Here is a 17,434-nt window from a genome sequence, read left to right as displayed (position 1 = left end):
TTTGAGATATCTTTTACGTCTTCTGGTGTTATTGAATTTGATTTCAATGTAATGTCTTGTAATGTTATTTTTTTCTTTTTGTAGGAAAATGTTAAAAACTTCTTCATATTTAGGATGAAGGACCTTAGAGATTCCATCCAGGGTGAACCCAAAATTATATCACTATCATCACAAAATAAGGTTTTAACGGTGAATTGCGAGATAAAAGTATAATCCCCAATACTTAGTTGTAGATTGCTTATGTCATATTGTTTGTTACTCGTTTAAAAAAATTCATTTCAATTATATTTGATTCAAGAATCACTAATTGGTTAGCACATTCAGTGCTAACATAATTATTATCTTCAGTATGATCAATAGAGATGATAATATCCCTTCTTGCAAGTGATCCTTTGATTTTAAATATTGCACTAACACATTTACTAAAAGTTTTAGGAAATCTTTCATTATTGGTCTCCATTTTGTATTCCTCAATAATTCGTACTTTGACTAAAGATTTTATTTTATTCGTATAAGAGACCCACTTTTTCAAAAGATAATAAAGTCCCTTTTTATTTAATGAACTTGAACACCCTTATGGATTCCTTTAACAAATTTTTTTATTTTTTATTTATTTTTTATTTTTATTTATTATTATTTATTATTTTTTTATTTTTTATTTTTTTTTCCATATAACTTCGTACTTTAAAACTGCCTTCTCTTTTTTCCTCATAACTTCGTACTTTAAAACTACCTTTAAACTGATTTTTTCGCTTGACTCTTCTTCTTTCTCCTTTTATAACTTTGATGGAGAACTTCAGGACTTGCTTGAATTTTTTCCGTTAAATTTGTATATTTCAATACTCTCTAAAAATATTTTACTTTTTATAAATCTTTTGTTTTATAATTTAATATATTTTCAAGTCCTTTTTTCACTTTTAAACCTTTTAGGCAAATTAAAAATCACTTTAATACATCCCCTTTCACGCTTTCAAATTATGATGAGAAGATGTGATTGGTCACTGTACAAATGGCCACTTGCAAATTTAACTTGGAGTACAATTTTTAAATTTAAATTGGATTACAGTTGCAACAATTTGGTTTGCTAAGATAATTGTTTTATTCAGCGGTGGCTACCCCTTGAAATCTAGAATTGGTTGGGTGCACTCATTCAATTGTACGGACACACTGCCACTAACGATTAATTGGTATGGATTGATAGTACAACCTTCAATAACCAATCAATTCCTTTTTTTTAAATAGTGATGGTATTGTGGTGAGCGATGGTCTTGTACAAAAAAAAAATTTCCTGTATATATTCCAATTGATGTTTTTGTATTTCAATTAATTTGTCATGGATAGTACAATGGATGGTGTAGGATGATATGGTTTTTGGAAGGCATAATCGTTCAATTACAGTGGTGGCCAAAACGACTATGGATTTGTGTACGCGGTTGCACGGGATACAGGATGACAGTGGGTGTAGTATTGAGTGTCTGTGGTGACGACAATAACGACTAAATTAGTGTCTCACTGTGATGGCAAGACGCTGCATACGACTGTGGCTGGCTATGTAGCTTTCTTCTTTTTTAATTTTTTTCTTTGATTATTATTTGACCCTCTTTTTTAGAATTTTATTTCTTTTTTTTTTTAAAGTTTTTCTTTAAATAAATATATACATATATTTTTTTTTCTTAATTTTTATTATTATGTATGTACATATTGAACTTGATTTTTTTTTAATATATTTCGACTCTTTTTTTATATGTATAGCCCCTTTTTAATTTTTTTTTTCCTTTTTAATGGCCAAAGGCCTAACGACAAAATGGAGAATCTCCAAAATTGTGTAGCGAAACGCTTCGATCACGACAACAATGAAATTGATGAAAATTGATGGCCAAAGGCCGAATCAGACTGGCTCTGTGCAACGATTGAGCAACGAGAGGATTAAACAACTCTGATACCAAATGTTATGAACAAAGTTTATAAATGCGGTAGAATACTCAAAAGATCTGAAATATATAAATATCCATGATAGGACAAGTATATTAATATAGAAATGTACAGAGATATGAGATGACGATGAGAATGTTACAAATGAGGGCTTGCTTACATACCTAGGCAAGTGCCCCTTCATATATGGTCATGTCCTTAGAGACATGCTTCTTCTATACTAAGCACATTATTATAATTACCATTATCATTTATATTTATATTATTTATATGTATATTTTATTCATAACAATGTGGTTGGCATGTCCACCTTGATTGGCTTTCTTTGCAGGCTACAAAGGTGGAAGAACCTTGCAAACTGTCAGGCCAGGAGGTAACTCATCAAAGCTAATTGTGTTTTTGCATTAAGACTGATCATATATATATATGGAGGGAGAGACTCATGGGCTTCATCTCCCACTGTCTCTTCATATCCCAATTCTCTATATTTTCTATTTACACTGTTTTACATAGATTCAACTAATCCCACAGATTGTGTCAACATTCCCCCCCTTAATCTGAAGGGATGTTGGTGAGTCTAGGCATCATTCTGAATTTTTCAAACTTTTCTCTTCCAAGCACTTTGGTGAAGATGTCTGCAATCTGCTTATTTGTGGAAAATGGCGTAGATGGATTGTCTTGGCCTCATCATGATGTCGAATCAGATGGTATTTTGTATTGATGTGCTTCGTTCGATCATGGAACTTGGGGTTCTTGGCCAACTTTATTGCAAAAGTGTTGTCAATCATGAGAGGAGTTCAATGCACTTGTTTCTCCTGCAAATTTTCCAGAATTTTCCCAAGCCACACAATTTCCTTTGTTGCTTTAGCTGTTGCCACATATTCTGCCTCAGTTATGGAATCCACTAGGATTGATTGTTTGCATGATCTCGAGGAGACAACCCCTGATCCAAGACTCATAACATAACCTGAAGTAGATACCCCAGTTTCTTTATCTCCATCGAAGTCTGAATCAGAGTATCCAATGAAGCTGAAGTTGCCCACCTGTGTATACTTAAGTCCAAAGTCTTGAGTTCCCTTTAAGTACTTTAGAACTCTTTTCGCAACAAACCAATGTCCCTCACAAGGCTTTTGCATAAACTTGGAAAGGATTCCAGCAACGAATGAAATGTTTGGTCTGGTAGTATTCAGGTAGTTGAGACTTCCTACAAGCTGTCTGTACTTTGTTGCATCCTCAAATTCTTTTCTTTCAATGGATGTGAGCTTTAAGTTCTGTTCAATTGGAGTAATCAAAGGATTGCAGTGTTGCACTCAACCATGCCAAACCTGTTCAACAGATCTCCAATGTACTTCTTTTGAGAGTGGAATATAAACTTAGGATGTTGAGTTACTTCAATACCAAGATAGTAGTGAACATAGCCCAAGTCAGTGATTTAAAAAACTTACCTCAATTCCTTCTTTATGGGTGCAATGTAGCTCTCATTGTTCCCTGTCATCAAATATCATCTACATACACCACAAGATATACAACTGTTTTGCCAACTTTCTTGACAAACAAAGTTGCATCATCAAGATCATAATGTTTGAAGTTGAGTTTAGAAGATGCTTAGTTAACTTCTCATACCAGGCTCATGGTGCTTGCTTGAGGCCATAAAATGATTTCACAAGCTTGCATACTTTGTGTTCTTGACCCTTCACAATAAATCCTTCTGGTTGGGACATAAAAACATTCTCTTTCATATCTCCATTTAAGAAAACAGTTTTCACATCCATTTGATGGACTTTCCAACCGTTCTGTGCTGCCTAGGCAAAGAGTGACCAATGGTAGCCCATTTTGCTGTGGGGGCAAAAGTCTCCTCATAGTTGACCCATTCCTTTTGTGCAAAACCTTTTGCCACAAGCCTGGCTTTGTTCTTGTCAAGTGAGCCATCAACTGTATACTTGTTCTTGTAGACCCACTTGCAGCCTATTGGTTTGGTTCCCAATGGAGGATCAACCAGCTTCCAGGTGCCATTCTTTATCAAGGCGTCATATTCTTTCTTCATCGCTTCTTTCCATTCATCATGAGAAGCGACTTCTTTGAAGGAAATTGGTTCAAAATCTGTATATAAATTTAGTTCACAATCATAAGAAACATCCATATCAACCGGTGAATCAAAATCGTCTATATCATCTCCATTCTATTTAGTAGAGCTCCTTGTTCCTGTCTTTCCAATCTCATCAAGATGAACACTTTCAAATGTCTTTGTCAGCCATTTTGGAGGACCTTTCTGGGATGGCCCAGGCTACTCAGTTGACTGAGTTGGGGTTGGATCAATATTTAGTCTCCCAATTCTGTCAATCACATCACCCAAAGTGTCATCTAGATCAGTAGTTGGAGCTTCATGAGGGGAAGAGAGTACTTCAGAAGAAGATTCCACAGATTGATCCAGTATAGGAATCCCCCCTTCAAGATGTGGAATCTGATTATCAAACTCTTGAAAAGATTTTACATGTCTGAATCTATCCAAGTGATCAAGTTGTCGCTCAACAACATTGTCAGTCTTGGAAGATTCAAGAAATATCACATCTCTAGACACTATAAATTTCTTATTAACTTCATCATAGAGACAATATGCTTTGGAGGTATTTGAGTACCCCAAGAAGATACACTTGTGACTCCTTGCACCGAGTTTGTTTCTTTGTTCCTTAGGTATCAAGGCATAATAGGTGGAACCAAAGACCCTGAGATGCCTCATCGAAGGAATGTGGCCATACCACATTTCATAAGGAGTCTTGTTTCTAATAGCATTAGATGGACACCTATTCTTTATATACACAACACATAGAACTGCATCAACCCAAAACATCAATTTAACATTCTTGAAAAACATCATGGAACGTACCATATTTAAGATTGTCCTGTTCATTCTTTCAGCTACTCCATTTTGTTGGGGATTATAAGGCACAATTTTTTGATGTTTGATCCCATGCTGGCGAAGATAGTTTTCAAATTCATTTGAAGTGTATTCTTTTCCATTATCAGTGCGAATAGAGCCAATATGAGATTGTGCATCATTTTCAATCCATGCATGAAAATTATTGAATGTTTCAAAAGCATTAGACTTGTTCTTCAATAAATAAACTCAACACATTTTGGTGTAGTCATCAGTAAATGTCATCATATATTCATTACCATTTGCAGAAGGAATAGGCATTGGACCACATAAGTCTGAATGAATGAGTTCAAGTTTTCTATTTGCTCTGGAATGAGAATCATGAAAAGATTGTTCGCTGTGCTTTCCTAAGATACAAGCATCACAGTGCTTAAGTTTTCTAGGAATTGTAGGCAAACCAATAACACCAATTTTATTCAACAAACGAAGGCTGTTATAGTTCAAGTGTCCAAATCTAGCATGCCATAAAAGACTTTATGGAAATGTACCTTCATCATAGTGAGAACTGTATGAAAAGTTTTGTGCACGAGCAGAGGTACCTTGCAGCTTCAAAAGTCTTTCTTCTTCTATCCCCGTCATGACAAGTGAGTGATCTGATGCTTTTCTAACCTTGACCTTGCCATTAAATATATGAATGGAGTGTCCTTGCTGGCGGATGTGGACCAAAGACAACAAGTTTCTCCTCAACTCCGGGAGGTATAGAACATCATGTAGAAGAAAGTCTGGAAGACTAGGCAATTTGAGCCTGATGGTGCCAAGCCCTGATGGCTTGAGTTTTGACTTGTTTGCAAAATATACTGCTCCATCAACATTGTCAGTGAATTCTTCAAAAAAATCTCTCCTAAAAGTCATGTGGCAAGTTGCTCCTGAATCAAACAACCAATCATTTTTCCAAGAAGCAAGTGAAGCATTAAATACGTCTTCAGTTACTCCAATGTTGCAATGTGCCACAACATAGTGAGCGGATTCGGATGCTTTACCTTTCCCTTTGTCATTCATTGGTTTTACCTTTGCCTTCATTTCTTTCCTGCTCAATTCTGTCCCAAGGCAACTTACATGTGGATGCATCATGTCCATCTCTATTGCATTGTATGCAATGAAGATCAAACTTTTCTCCTTGGAATTGTCTGTCCCCCTGCCTTTGAAATTCCTTCTTCCTCTTTGGCCACCTCTTCCTCTAGAAGAATCTTGTGCATGATTCTTCTCTCTATGTGCAAGACACAACTTTTTCAAAAGACCGCGGAGTTGTCTTCTTCCCAAAAGCCTTCTCTCTCTCTTAGCAAACTTCTTCTCAAGGGAGTCAAAGGTAATCTTCTTGAGATTTCCACTTGCTTGCAATGACTCAAGATAATGTGAATAAGTGGGATATAGTGCCTTGACATAAGCTATGAGAGGAATGTCTATTTCAACACCAGTGGTTTTTATATCATGCATAATAGATCTTACTTCTGATGCTAAAGCAAGAGGGTCATCATTTTTCAATTCAAGACTGAACAATTTAATCATCAATTGGACAACTTCAAGTTCAGAGTGTGAGTCATGCAATTCCTTCAACTTCTTTAAGTCTTCAAAAGCATTTCAAAATGGTGAAATCAAGGCATAAGCTGCAATCAAGGCATAAGCCTTGATGTTATTGTTTTCCCAAATGGCAATCTCCTTATCTGAAGTGGGCTTTGTAGGTGCATTATCTTCTTCTCCTTCACAAACTCCTCTCCACAACTCATTGAGAATGACAGTGTGTTTTATCTTCCTTGACCATTTAGGATAGTTTTCTTTTTTGGAGAGAACTACTCCAACAATTGATATTAGTGAATGCATTTTAAAAATGTGTATTGTGTAAAAAATTTACTTTGCTAGCAATATACTGTGAAAAAATGCACTTTTGGTGGTAATTTCTGTACAAAAAACGCACTCTGATATATATAACAAAAGTATTATTTGGGGAATGGTTATATGGGGAAGGTGTTGTATGGGGGAGGGGGTATATGGGAGAGGGGGTATATGTGGGAGGTATTAACTAGACAGGAGAAGTTATATTATAATGCGGAGTAGGATATACGTAGATGGAGCGGAGTTATACGTGGTTGGAAGAGCGGTAAGCGTTGGTAGGAGCGGTGGTATGGTCTGGGCGGTGGAGCGAAGGTATGGAGGAGGTGGTTTACGGGACCACAAAGAGGGCGGTATGGGGAGGAGGCGGGTGATGCCGCAAGATGGGGAGGGCAACCTGTCTTGTTTTCTAGATTGAATACAAACCCCGATTTTAATAGCAATAACCAAAAGGTATCAAAGCTGCGCTCTCCACTCAAAACTTATTTTTCATACTTTTGCCACACCAAACCGGGGAAAAAAACGATGACAAAGATGCGGTGTGGAAGGTGGAGGGGCCCTGGGGAAAAAAACGATGACAGAGATGCGGTGGGGAAGGTGGAGGGGCCCTGGGGAAAGAAAACGATGACAAAGACGCGGTAATGAAGCCCGACTTTTTAACACTGTTCACAATACATACAAACGTTTCCACCATTCGAGCACTTACAAAAAAATGACATATACCACTGCCATTCAACCATTCATCAACCATCGAACAAACAGGCTTCTAAACAGGCTTACCATACACAAACACCATTGAATCTTGAACAAGAATCACACAACACCTCTAGGCAACACAACAACTTGCTCCAGTCTTCACAAGAGGTAAAGCAATGCCTTAATGCAACAATTCGATTGTTCAATAGTTAGAACAGAATGCAGTCTCGACCAGTGTAATGCATGAAATTTTGCAGGGATATGTCAGTTTGCATAAATGCAGAACAAAGGCAGGAAGTAGTTACAAGGGAAGGAAGGAAGCCAAAAATAGTGGCTAGGACCTTTGCTCTGATACCATGTTAGGCCAGGAGGTAACTCAAAGCGAATTGTGTTTTTGCATTAAGACTGATCATAGATGTATACATGGAGGGAGAGACTCATGGGCTTCATCTCCCAATGTTTCTTCATATTCCAATTCTCCTTATTTTTTATTTACACTATTTTACATATTCACCTAATCCCAAAGATTAGATGTCAACACAAACCTTTCTAGAAACTTCTCTCGGCTTCATTCACAATGAGATCATGTAAGTCAACCTATTATGTTTTATTTTCTCTCATTGACGCTTGCCCCATTGGAAAAATGCTTTTGCACTGCTACAAAAGTTTTTCGCTTCTGTGTCACTTTTCAAAAACCTTCCATTCATTTATAACTTACATATATTATTATCCTGAGAAATGCCCCTAAAATTCAGTCTATCCAATTGAGGGATTTTGACATAAACTTATATAGTGGAATCTGTCAAGGACATATGGCTTGAAAAAGCTCCTAAAATGTTGTCCTCTCAAGCATAGGTTGTTAACATGACTGCCATTAAAATTGTATCGTAAACCTCCAATGCTTGTTCAATACACAAAATGTGCACCTTTGGTCCATTTTTCACTTCTACGTGTTGTGGGACAAGGCATCTTCCCTTGGGCTAAAACATGTGCAAAGGGTCATTTCTCTTTTGTTTTTAATTTTGTCTAGCTTGTCTACCTTCCATCTTAGTGTTTCTAGTTAGAATTGGTCACAAGTATCTCATTAAGTTATCAACGATGATATGCTATCAAGCCATTTCAGGGCAAACCATGTAATTCTTAATGGCTAAATCATGTTAGGCATATTTAGGATGACCTTTCTCAGTTGATTGGAGGTGAGATCAACTTGCCTTCTTACACTCAGCATATCCTTACATTCCAGTGTTCCACCCCACATTTCCCACGCTCTTGGGAAAGGGGACATTTGTTAGTTTTTGTATATCAGATGTGTTCTAGCCATGAAATTTGGAGAGGCTAGAATACATGAGATCTCCAAAACCCAGAAATCGTTTCTGGAAATTCTGCCTAGAAATGACTTAATTAGATTATTCACCAGTTTTTAAATATTTCCTAAGTCTAAACTTAGGGAATATGGTTAATTAATCAATATTAATTAAGTCAAGGCGGGAATCATCTAGAAACTCACAGATCAATCTAGAGATGATTCTAGCCATCGATTATGTTTTAATCTTGGCCGTTGGTGCTCCAACAGAGGATTATAAGAAGAGGTCGATGTGGTGATGGAGAAAACACTTGAGCAGTCCGATTTCTTGGCAGATCGATTTTCAGAGTAGCAGCAGTCAGTTGCCAGAGAGAGAGCCAGAGATCGAAGCAGTGGGTGAGGGGCAAAGACAATGAGGATGGAGGAGGCATTCCAGATCTAGTGAGTGCATTTGCAGAGAGGAAAAAGAGACACAAAGAGGCTAACACAGGGGCAACACAACAATCTCTAGAGGCAAGATCGATTTGCTGAGAGGGAGAGGCGTTTTCAGTTCCAAAGGCCAGTAAGGAGTCCAAGAGTGCTAGAGAAGCATCTTTCCAGTCAGCAGAAGGCAAAACGACTTCATCAGAGACCAGTGTGAGACTAGACGTCCAGCAGGCTGCGCAGAGGGTCAGAGGGCCGAATTTTTGAACGCAAATTGTGCCGGGGGATTGTCTGTGGGGTGAGGAAAATTCCTTAGTAGATTTTTTCTAGTCTTTTTCTCTATAGGATTGCCATAATTTGACATCCAGTTGTACTCATAATTTCTCACTACTGCATAATAATAAAACCCTCAGTTGTTGCACTGGTTTTCCCAAGTTGGGTTTTTCCGACTTTTGTCCAAAAGTAATTGTATTATTTTTTAGGTATGTGTGCTAGCATTTCTCAGTTTCCAGCACATTATTCTTCCACAGTTTTATTTGTGTAGATTGCAGTGTGATTTATTCAGTATTTGCCGTAGCAAACAACAAATAAATTGTTAAATTAAATTAACAATTAGGAGAATACTTTCCAGTTGCTGCAATAGGATTTCGGTATTGGAATTTTCACAACATTGGGGGAAACGTTACCCCACATCCCCCTCTTTGGGAAACTTGAGGAGATGCAGGGGGAAACATTTCCCTAAAATGGGTGCTTGTGGGCGCCCCCTTGAATTTTACTTGAAAACAATAATTTGTAAGTATGAAAACCTAATATTCAATCCTAGGATGCTATGTAATTAATGGTAATGTTAAATTATTAAAGTAAAAGGGAATCCTTTTACTTAAGTTTTTAACATTACCAATAATTGACTCAGGGTGTTTGAGAGTGGTTCTGACTTCATTGGATTTCATATGGAGAAAGTAGAATTTTGGATCCCACTCAAAATCCAGCAGGCTTAACACTGAACAGTTTTTAGGATTTCAGGATTTGGGGGATTGTAATGTTTCCATTGGATTATATCATGTATAAGGGTATGGCTCTAGCATTTAATCAAGATTCAAGAGCACCAAGCCCTCTATGTACCTTGATGTTGATTACATTAATTATTGAATTCCTCTATCATGGCCCTAGTAAACTTGTACCTATCACTCAAACAAAATCTTAACTTGACATGTTAAGTTTTTTCTATCTTAGTTTAATGCTTATAGGGTGACATTGATAAGAGGATCCCAATATATGCAATGATTATGATGATATGTAGGTATTTGTCGCAGTATGAATTATTTTTGGACTATTGAGGCCATCTAGAGCCTCTGCGTATGTATTTTTGGTTCAAATATGGATTGCACTCAATGCTATCTTGATTACATGCACCCTTGCTATAAGCCTATATATATATATATGAGAACTTTACATATTTGTGTATAATGGTTTGGATTCATATGGATGCACATGAATATTTACGTATTTTTCTCAAAATTTGAATATTTATGTATTTTTTGATTGATTGGTTTTTGGGTCCAGTTTTTTTCCCAATTCCCAGTTTTGTGGTCAACTGGTTTGATCACCGGTCTAGTTCTGATAGCATTGGTTCATTGTCCATTGTTCATTTTTGGTTTTAACTTTTAAGTCATTACTCTAGACACTGATGACCTTAAACCAAGTCTTTGACTCTATCACTTCTTACTATCTTTGAATTTAATTTCAATTTACTATCCCCATCTTCAAACTTTAATATCTATTACTTTGCTTAGTACTTATCAGATTCAAGAATAATGAATGATGAATTTAAATCAATGCATACAATAGTTACTATTCTATTTCATTGAATCATTTATAATGTATGAATCAATGTATTTCATTGTTGAATTTGAAATATATATATATATATATATATATACACACACACACACACACTCCGACGTCCCCTCTTCCCCCTTAAATTTCCCTAAAATTTGGGGGTGCTCCCGCACATTCCCCCTATGCATCTCGTGTTGATTTGGGGTAGCATCGGATGTGCTTTAGCCATGAAAATTGGTGGAGAGGGTAAAGCACATGCGGTCTCCAAGACCCAGAAATGGTATTGGGCAGATTCTACCTGGGGAAGGAGATATTAAAATATTTAATATTTTTAATGGAGTTCTTAAGTCTAAACTTAGGAAAAATAAAATATTAATGGGTATTAATAGAAAACTGGGTTAAAAGGTTTTAAATGACATGGATCAAGCCAAATCTAATCTTAGTCGTTGATTAGAGTTGTAATCTCGGCCATTGAAGGACCAACAGGAAAAGTATAAGAGGAGGCTTGAGGGTCAGTTGGAGAACACACTAGAGTGATTAGCCATTCGATTTTCTAGGGCGGGGTTTGCTAAGAGAAATCGAATCAGTGATCAGAGTTGCAGCGAGGGGCAGTGAGTACAAGGTAGAGATAGTGCCGGAAGGCCAGCACTGAAGTAGAAAAGCAGACGCAGAGCCAGAGGGAGCCATGCAGAGGCTAACAGGGACTGCGCAGAGGCCAGAAGGGCCTGCGTCATCCACGTAGAGGTTGCAGGAGTGACGCAGAGGGTTAGAGAGGCTGCGTAGAGCCTCAGAAGGCTAACACAAAGGGTTTCTAGCTGACACAGAGGCCAGGAGGGCTGACGCTGAGCTTCAGATTGTGCTGGAGAGGGTTTCGTGGGGCAGACTTTCCGAATATCTGCTTCCGAATAGAGAGGTATTACTGCCGGATTATTTTCTCTGTCGGGTGAGCCAGTTTCCCACCCAGTTGTACTCAGAAAGACTGCATAATAATATAACCCTTAGAATCGCTGCACCGGTTTTCCCAAGTTGGGTTTTTCCGGGGACGATTGTCCAAAAATAACGGTGTCACTTGTGTTTGTCTATTTCTTTCAGTTGTTGATCTGTAGATGGTTGAGACTATATTGTGTTTATTTCAGTGTTTATATGGTTAAATAACTTGTTAGTAATTAAACAAGTAGGCGAAATAAACCAGAGAATACAGATAAAATTTCTAACGGGTAATACTTAGAAATTTCAACATCTCACCGTTCCCGCGTCCCCCCATCCTGGAAACTTGGTGGAACATTGTTACATTCAGCTCTTTTATTGTCAAAGACATTGTCTAGATAAATATTGTGGACAGTGAAGGTTTATAAAAAGGAATGCGAGACAAATCATGTACTTATATGAGGACCTTTTACATCTTTCTGTCCAGGATTGTATATAATCAAGGAAACCTCCTATCATTCAAGTTCCACAGCGAAGGATAGCTTTTACATATTTCTTTGTGAATTGAAATTTGGATAGCTTTTTATATATTCCTTTGTGAGATGAAATTTAACATTGGAATGAAGCCTTCCCAAAGACCTCGGATTGATTCCAAAATTCTAGTTATTTGTGCATTATCTCACTATATGTTGACTATAAACTGCCTTCTAGAGAACAAAATACAATTTATCATAAATTTCTGTCTGTTTCTGGTATATTGTTCAATGCTTTCCACTTTTTTTTTGTCACTCGTCTTTTCTTGCAGTTTGGCTCACTGGTGGTCCTGTCTAAGCTTCCTCCAAGACTGGTATCTCCTTTACTTCAGAGATTGTTATTTACACTTTCCTTCGCATTCAACTTGTATTCTACTCTTTATCTCTTCATTTTTGTAGTGTTTTCCTTCCTATTTATCTCTTCAGCTATCGAACTGAAAATCAACCGAGGAACCATTATTTTTGCACTCCACTTCTGAGCAGTTTGTCATCATGCTCTTTCTTGCCATTTCCTGTGAGCTCCATGATGAACTGTTAAAAGCACAACTTTCTTTTCTGTCCAAACTTTAATTATAAAATTCCTTGGCTTTCCAGCATAGAAGGTACGAAGAACTTCTCACTTGTGTTTTATCCAGCGTATTATAACATGGTTTCATTGAGGAGGTGTGTCATGCCATCACCCAATCTTTCCAAACTTTTTTTCAATGCGTGATTCTATCTTCTTCGTTGTTTGTCTCTGCTGGAGCTTAAGTTAGTTTTTAGTGATATTCATAGTATATACCTCTTAAGAATGGAAACTTGACTTAGCTGTTGCCACTGTTATTTTGTTGCCTCGTATTTAATGGTTTAACGATTGATTATATTGAGTTGAATCTTGTTTTAGTGAGAATAATGTATGATCGAGATTCTGGGAGGTCAAGAGGTTTTGGATTTATTCATTTTTCAAATGAGAGCAGTGCTGAAGATGCCAAAAACGGGATGGATGGAAAGGTGTGGAATTCTTATATGGTTTGAACTTTAAACATCTTTCAAGCAGCTGAGAAGATTTTTTCATCAACTTTTATGTGTTAATGCAATTTGACTTTTAGGAATTTTGTATGGATATTTTTTATGGATGCCTATACAAATACTTATAATCTTTTTTGTATTTTCCAGGAGCTTTTAGGTCGTGCCTTACGGATAGATTATGCCATTGACAAAGCAGCTGCAGGAAGGTCCAGAGCAGTACCTGGGCTCTCTCCTCTACATTCAAAATTTGACAGAATTACTCACGATGAAGAAGAACGCAAGCTATTTAGAAACTGGAATTCCGGATGAATCCACTAAGATTCTGGTGATCACAGTTTTCATTGGTAACATTGGCCCTGTCAGTAAGCTTGCTAGTAGATGAACTGCAGGTGCTAATAATGGTTATCTTGAGAAGAGCTTGTTTTCAGAACACCTACAATTCAAAGCCTTCATTGAGGATTATCTAGGATTCAATCTGTATTGCTGAAGAAAGTACAACTTACAATGCAATTTTGAAGGGTATTCTTTGATGAAAGGCACAAAGTGCCTCTGGTCAAGGAATTTTTCACGCATTTGATATCCAGTGGTGTTATTTGCATGAAAGATAGTTGCCTGTGGTGCTGAGCTTAAAGATTCCCTTTCTGTCACTGTAGGAAGACCTCTAGCCAAATCACTATTTTAATAAGAAAATCTGTTGGAAACACTGAGAGGGGGGGTGAATCAGTGTTTCTTTTCAATTGTTATTTTACCAGTTAAAACATTTATATTCAAAACTCAAGATATACAACAAGGATAAATGCTTTTATTAATATAATCTTTGCAATAAAATAGATACAATATATATATGGTTCCAATCTGTTGCCAAGCACCAACTTGGACTTTTGTGAGACTCCAACCTCCAGAGCACCAACTCTATTTTGTCAAGGCACCAACCTTGGACTTAGGAGCACCAACTCCCAGGACATCAATCCTTCCAGTTCTGAGGCACCAACCTCAAGGGCTCCAACCCTCTGCTGTCAAGGCACCAACCTTGGATATAGGAGTACCAACTCCAAGGACACCAATCCTTCCACTTCTGAGGCACCAACCCCAAGGACACCAATCCTTCCAATTCTGAGGCTTCAACCCAAGGGCTCCAACCCAATCTTGTCAAGGCATGTTTGATAGTGATTTTCTGCTCCCAAAACTCTTCTTTACTGAATTCTGTCTGTTTACAGCTTCACTGTAGTCTCCATGCTACAACATCAATGGCAACTAGTCTTCATATGAAGAAGTCTACAGAGTTTACAAAAGTTATCTCATGATGATATAAAATAGCCATCATGATCTCTAATAATGTCTCCACACAGCTTTAGTGAGTCTACTATTAGCTGCACTAAGCTCTGCAAAAGAACCAACTCTTTGTTTCAAGCCTTTGTTCTCACTGTCATGGTGAATGCTTCTAATGTGACTACTGCGCACTGTTCTTGCTATTGCAGTCTCTTACTTCCCAGAAATACATTCACATATGCTTCAATACTGGTGTTGGCTACTGTTCCCTTCAAGCGATATCAAATGAAATTTTATTTATTATATCACAGAATTGTTCTTCAGTATACATTGTGTATCTGATTAATTCATCGCAAGTCTGAGTCTTTCACAGGGTGACATGATCAACAGAGTTGCTCGTCCTTCAACTGCCTCTTGTCTGGTTGGACCTTCATCTTCCTTCTGTCCTTGCTGGACCTTCGGCCTCTTTCTATCCTGCTAGACCGTCGGCTTCCTTCTTTCTTCCAATTCACCAACCACCACACATAAAGGCAATTCTCTGTTTTCTTATACTGATACGCCTGACCTTTGGCTTCCCTTTCGCTCGCTTGAACTTCCGCTTCCTCTGTGCTCGTTCGACCTTTTGGCTTCCCTCCTCCGGTCGCTTTAGCTTCTTCAACGCTCGTCCATCTACGCTCGCTTGATTCTTCGGCTTCACGGTCCATGGATTCCTCTGTCTATTCGAGTGTTCCAATACTCACAGGACACGTAAATTCAGAAGAGAGGCCGAATTACAAAGAAATGTTGCATATTAAAAAATATTAGAGAGGCCCTTTTTTTCCTTAATATTTATATAATAGACTCAATCATTATTTACGGAGGATTTCAGTGGAGAGGCTTGTACCAACAGGGAGGTCCCACATGCCACGTCAGTATCTCATTCGCAATCGATGGTCCGGCAACGACAACCCTTATGATTTGCGTGACTTCCCCGATACCCGGACGCGATATTACATAAAGTTATATTTTATGGAGCTATCGGGTCCGCATAGTATATCGCAATCGGCATTTTGACATAGTTACAGTTCTTCACGACTTGCGATATGTGACGGATGCGATATAACAATAAACAAAAGTTAATATACTTGTCGGGTCCGTATATATATATATATATATATATATATATATATATCTATATATATCGCAATCGCAATTTATAGTGTACCATCCCTTTATAACTTGCGATGCATAACCTCCGATACGGTGGACGCGATATAGCATTAGGGCATATTACAATGGTGATGACGTAACCTGTTCGGACACAGCTCCCGAGGTTTAACTTTATCGGGTTCATTCTCCACCGTAGATTTCATTTGTATTAGATCCGACGATCAACACTTGGTCCGATCCACACAACCCATCGGAAGCTTGCTGCGCCGTCGATCTCTTCTCTCCAGATCTAACAGTCCCGACTTAACCCGATCAACCCAAAAACCGTCCGTTGATCCTTTGCCGTCGATCAACCCATGCTAGATCCAACGACATACAACGATTTTGGGTGGACTACTTGCACGAGAATTACCCGCCTGAAATGAGCGGTTTTTCTCTCCTCTAGTTGCTACGTGTCAACCATTGAATGGAATCGGGCGCTCTCCTCTAAATACCACTTACCATTTTGCATCCGCCCGAAATCTTGCTTATTGGAATATAACCACGTGGATTAATCAATCACTTAAGTAAAGCGCTTAATCATTTAACCACGAGATTAACACTTAACACAAGATAATCATGATTTGTGAATAAAAGCGTTAAGCACTGAGATTTATGTTTTTTAATGGGAATACAAAGAAATACCCGGTTGACTATTGAACGCGGATACACATAGTAACGAGAGTCCACACCAGGCACGAGTCTTGCCCTCTCGGCTCAATTACAACAATAAATTGACCTTTGTCTCAAACCCCCTCTAACACTCAACCTCTCGCTTCTCACTCGAAACCTAATCATCTCAGCTCTTGACTTTCCGCTCTTCTCTAGTTTGATATGGCTCCTCTGTTAACTCCTCTAATACTCTGCAATACTCATGGCTTGGCTGGCTTGGCTTTCCTCTGGCTTCTCCTCATGGCTTTGCTCCTTGGCTTCTTGCTCTTGTTTCTTCACGGATCTGCTTTGCTTCTCCTTGGATTCATATCATCATTTAGTATCCTAGAATATTGCCATATTGACATACTCCTGTTGCTTCATGGATCTGCTCTACTTGGCTTCACATCATTGTTTACTGTCCAAAATATTGCCATATTGACATCAATGACAACCTAGATTAACAATCTCCCCCTTTGTTATTGATGGCAATATTCTTCTTCTCTCCCCCTTTGACATCAATGGCAAAGGAGTGCACAAGGACTCCCCCTGTCGAACTGCTACTCTTCTTCATGAATAGTAGATCTTCATGGGTCTGTTACTCCCCCTGTCATAGTGCTCTTCTTTTTACTCAAGATAGAAGGATTGCTGCAACTAGCACATTATCCCCTCTTCATGTCTCAGAACTACTTTATCATGGCTTCAACAATGCTTCAGTTTTGTTAGATGCTGCCAACTGCTCTTGCTTCATACTTCATTCCCAGATGTATCTGTTTGTTTGAAGGTTGCCTTTATTTGTGTCCATAATTTACCTGTTCTCACATTCAATCCCTGAGTTGAGGCATAAACTTCTGTAATAACAACAACATGGTTATTTGCCCTATTTCTCTAGTATTAGATGAC

At 38.0% G+C, this 17,434-nt stretch overlaps 1 protein-coding gene across 1 annotated transcript in view; it reads left to right on the top strand.

Annotated features, from left to right (window-relative positions):
- The window catches only part of LOC149166854 (glycine-rich RNA-binding protein 4, mitochondrial-like), an 82,218-nt gene extending 67,981 nt beyond the window's left edge, over positions 1-14,237 (top strand). Inside the window, exons 3-4 of the mRNA XM_089432792.1 lie at positions 13,299-13,405; positions 13,571-14,237. Coding sequence (XP_089288918.1) covers positions 13,299-13,405; positions 13,571-13,732 — 269 coding nt within the window. The 3' untranslated portion in view covers positions 13,733-14,237. The remainder of the gene's footprint in view (positions 1-13,298; positions 13,406-13,570) is intronic.
- The last annotated feature ends 3,197 nt before the right edge of the window (positions 14,238-17,434 follow it).

Source organism: Pinus tabuliformis, chromosome 5_1 (genome assembly GCF_031772625.1).
Source record: "Pinus tabuliformis cultivar Carrire ecotype Pingquan chromosome 5_1, CPIR1, whole genome shotgun sequence".
Classification (NCBI taxonomy): Eukaryota; Viridiplantae; Streptophyta; class Pinopsida; order Pinales; family Pinaceae; genus Pinus; species Pinus tabuliformis.
This window is presented reverse-complemented; position numbering and strand designations above follow the sequence as displayed.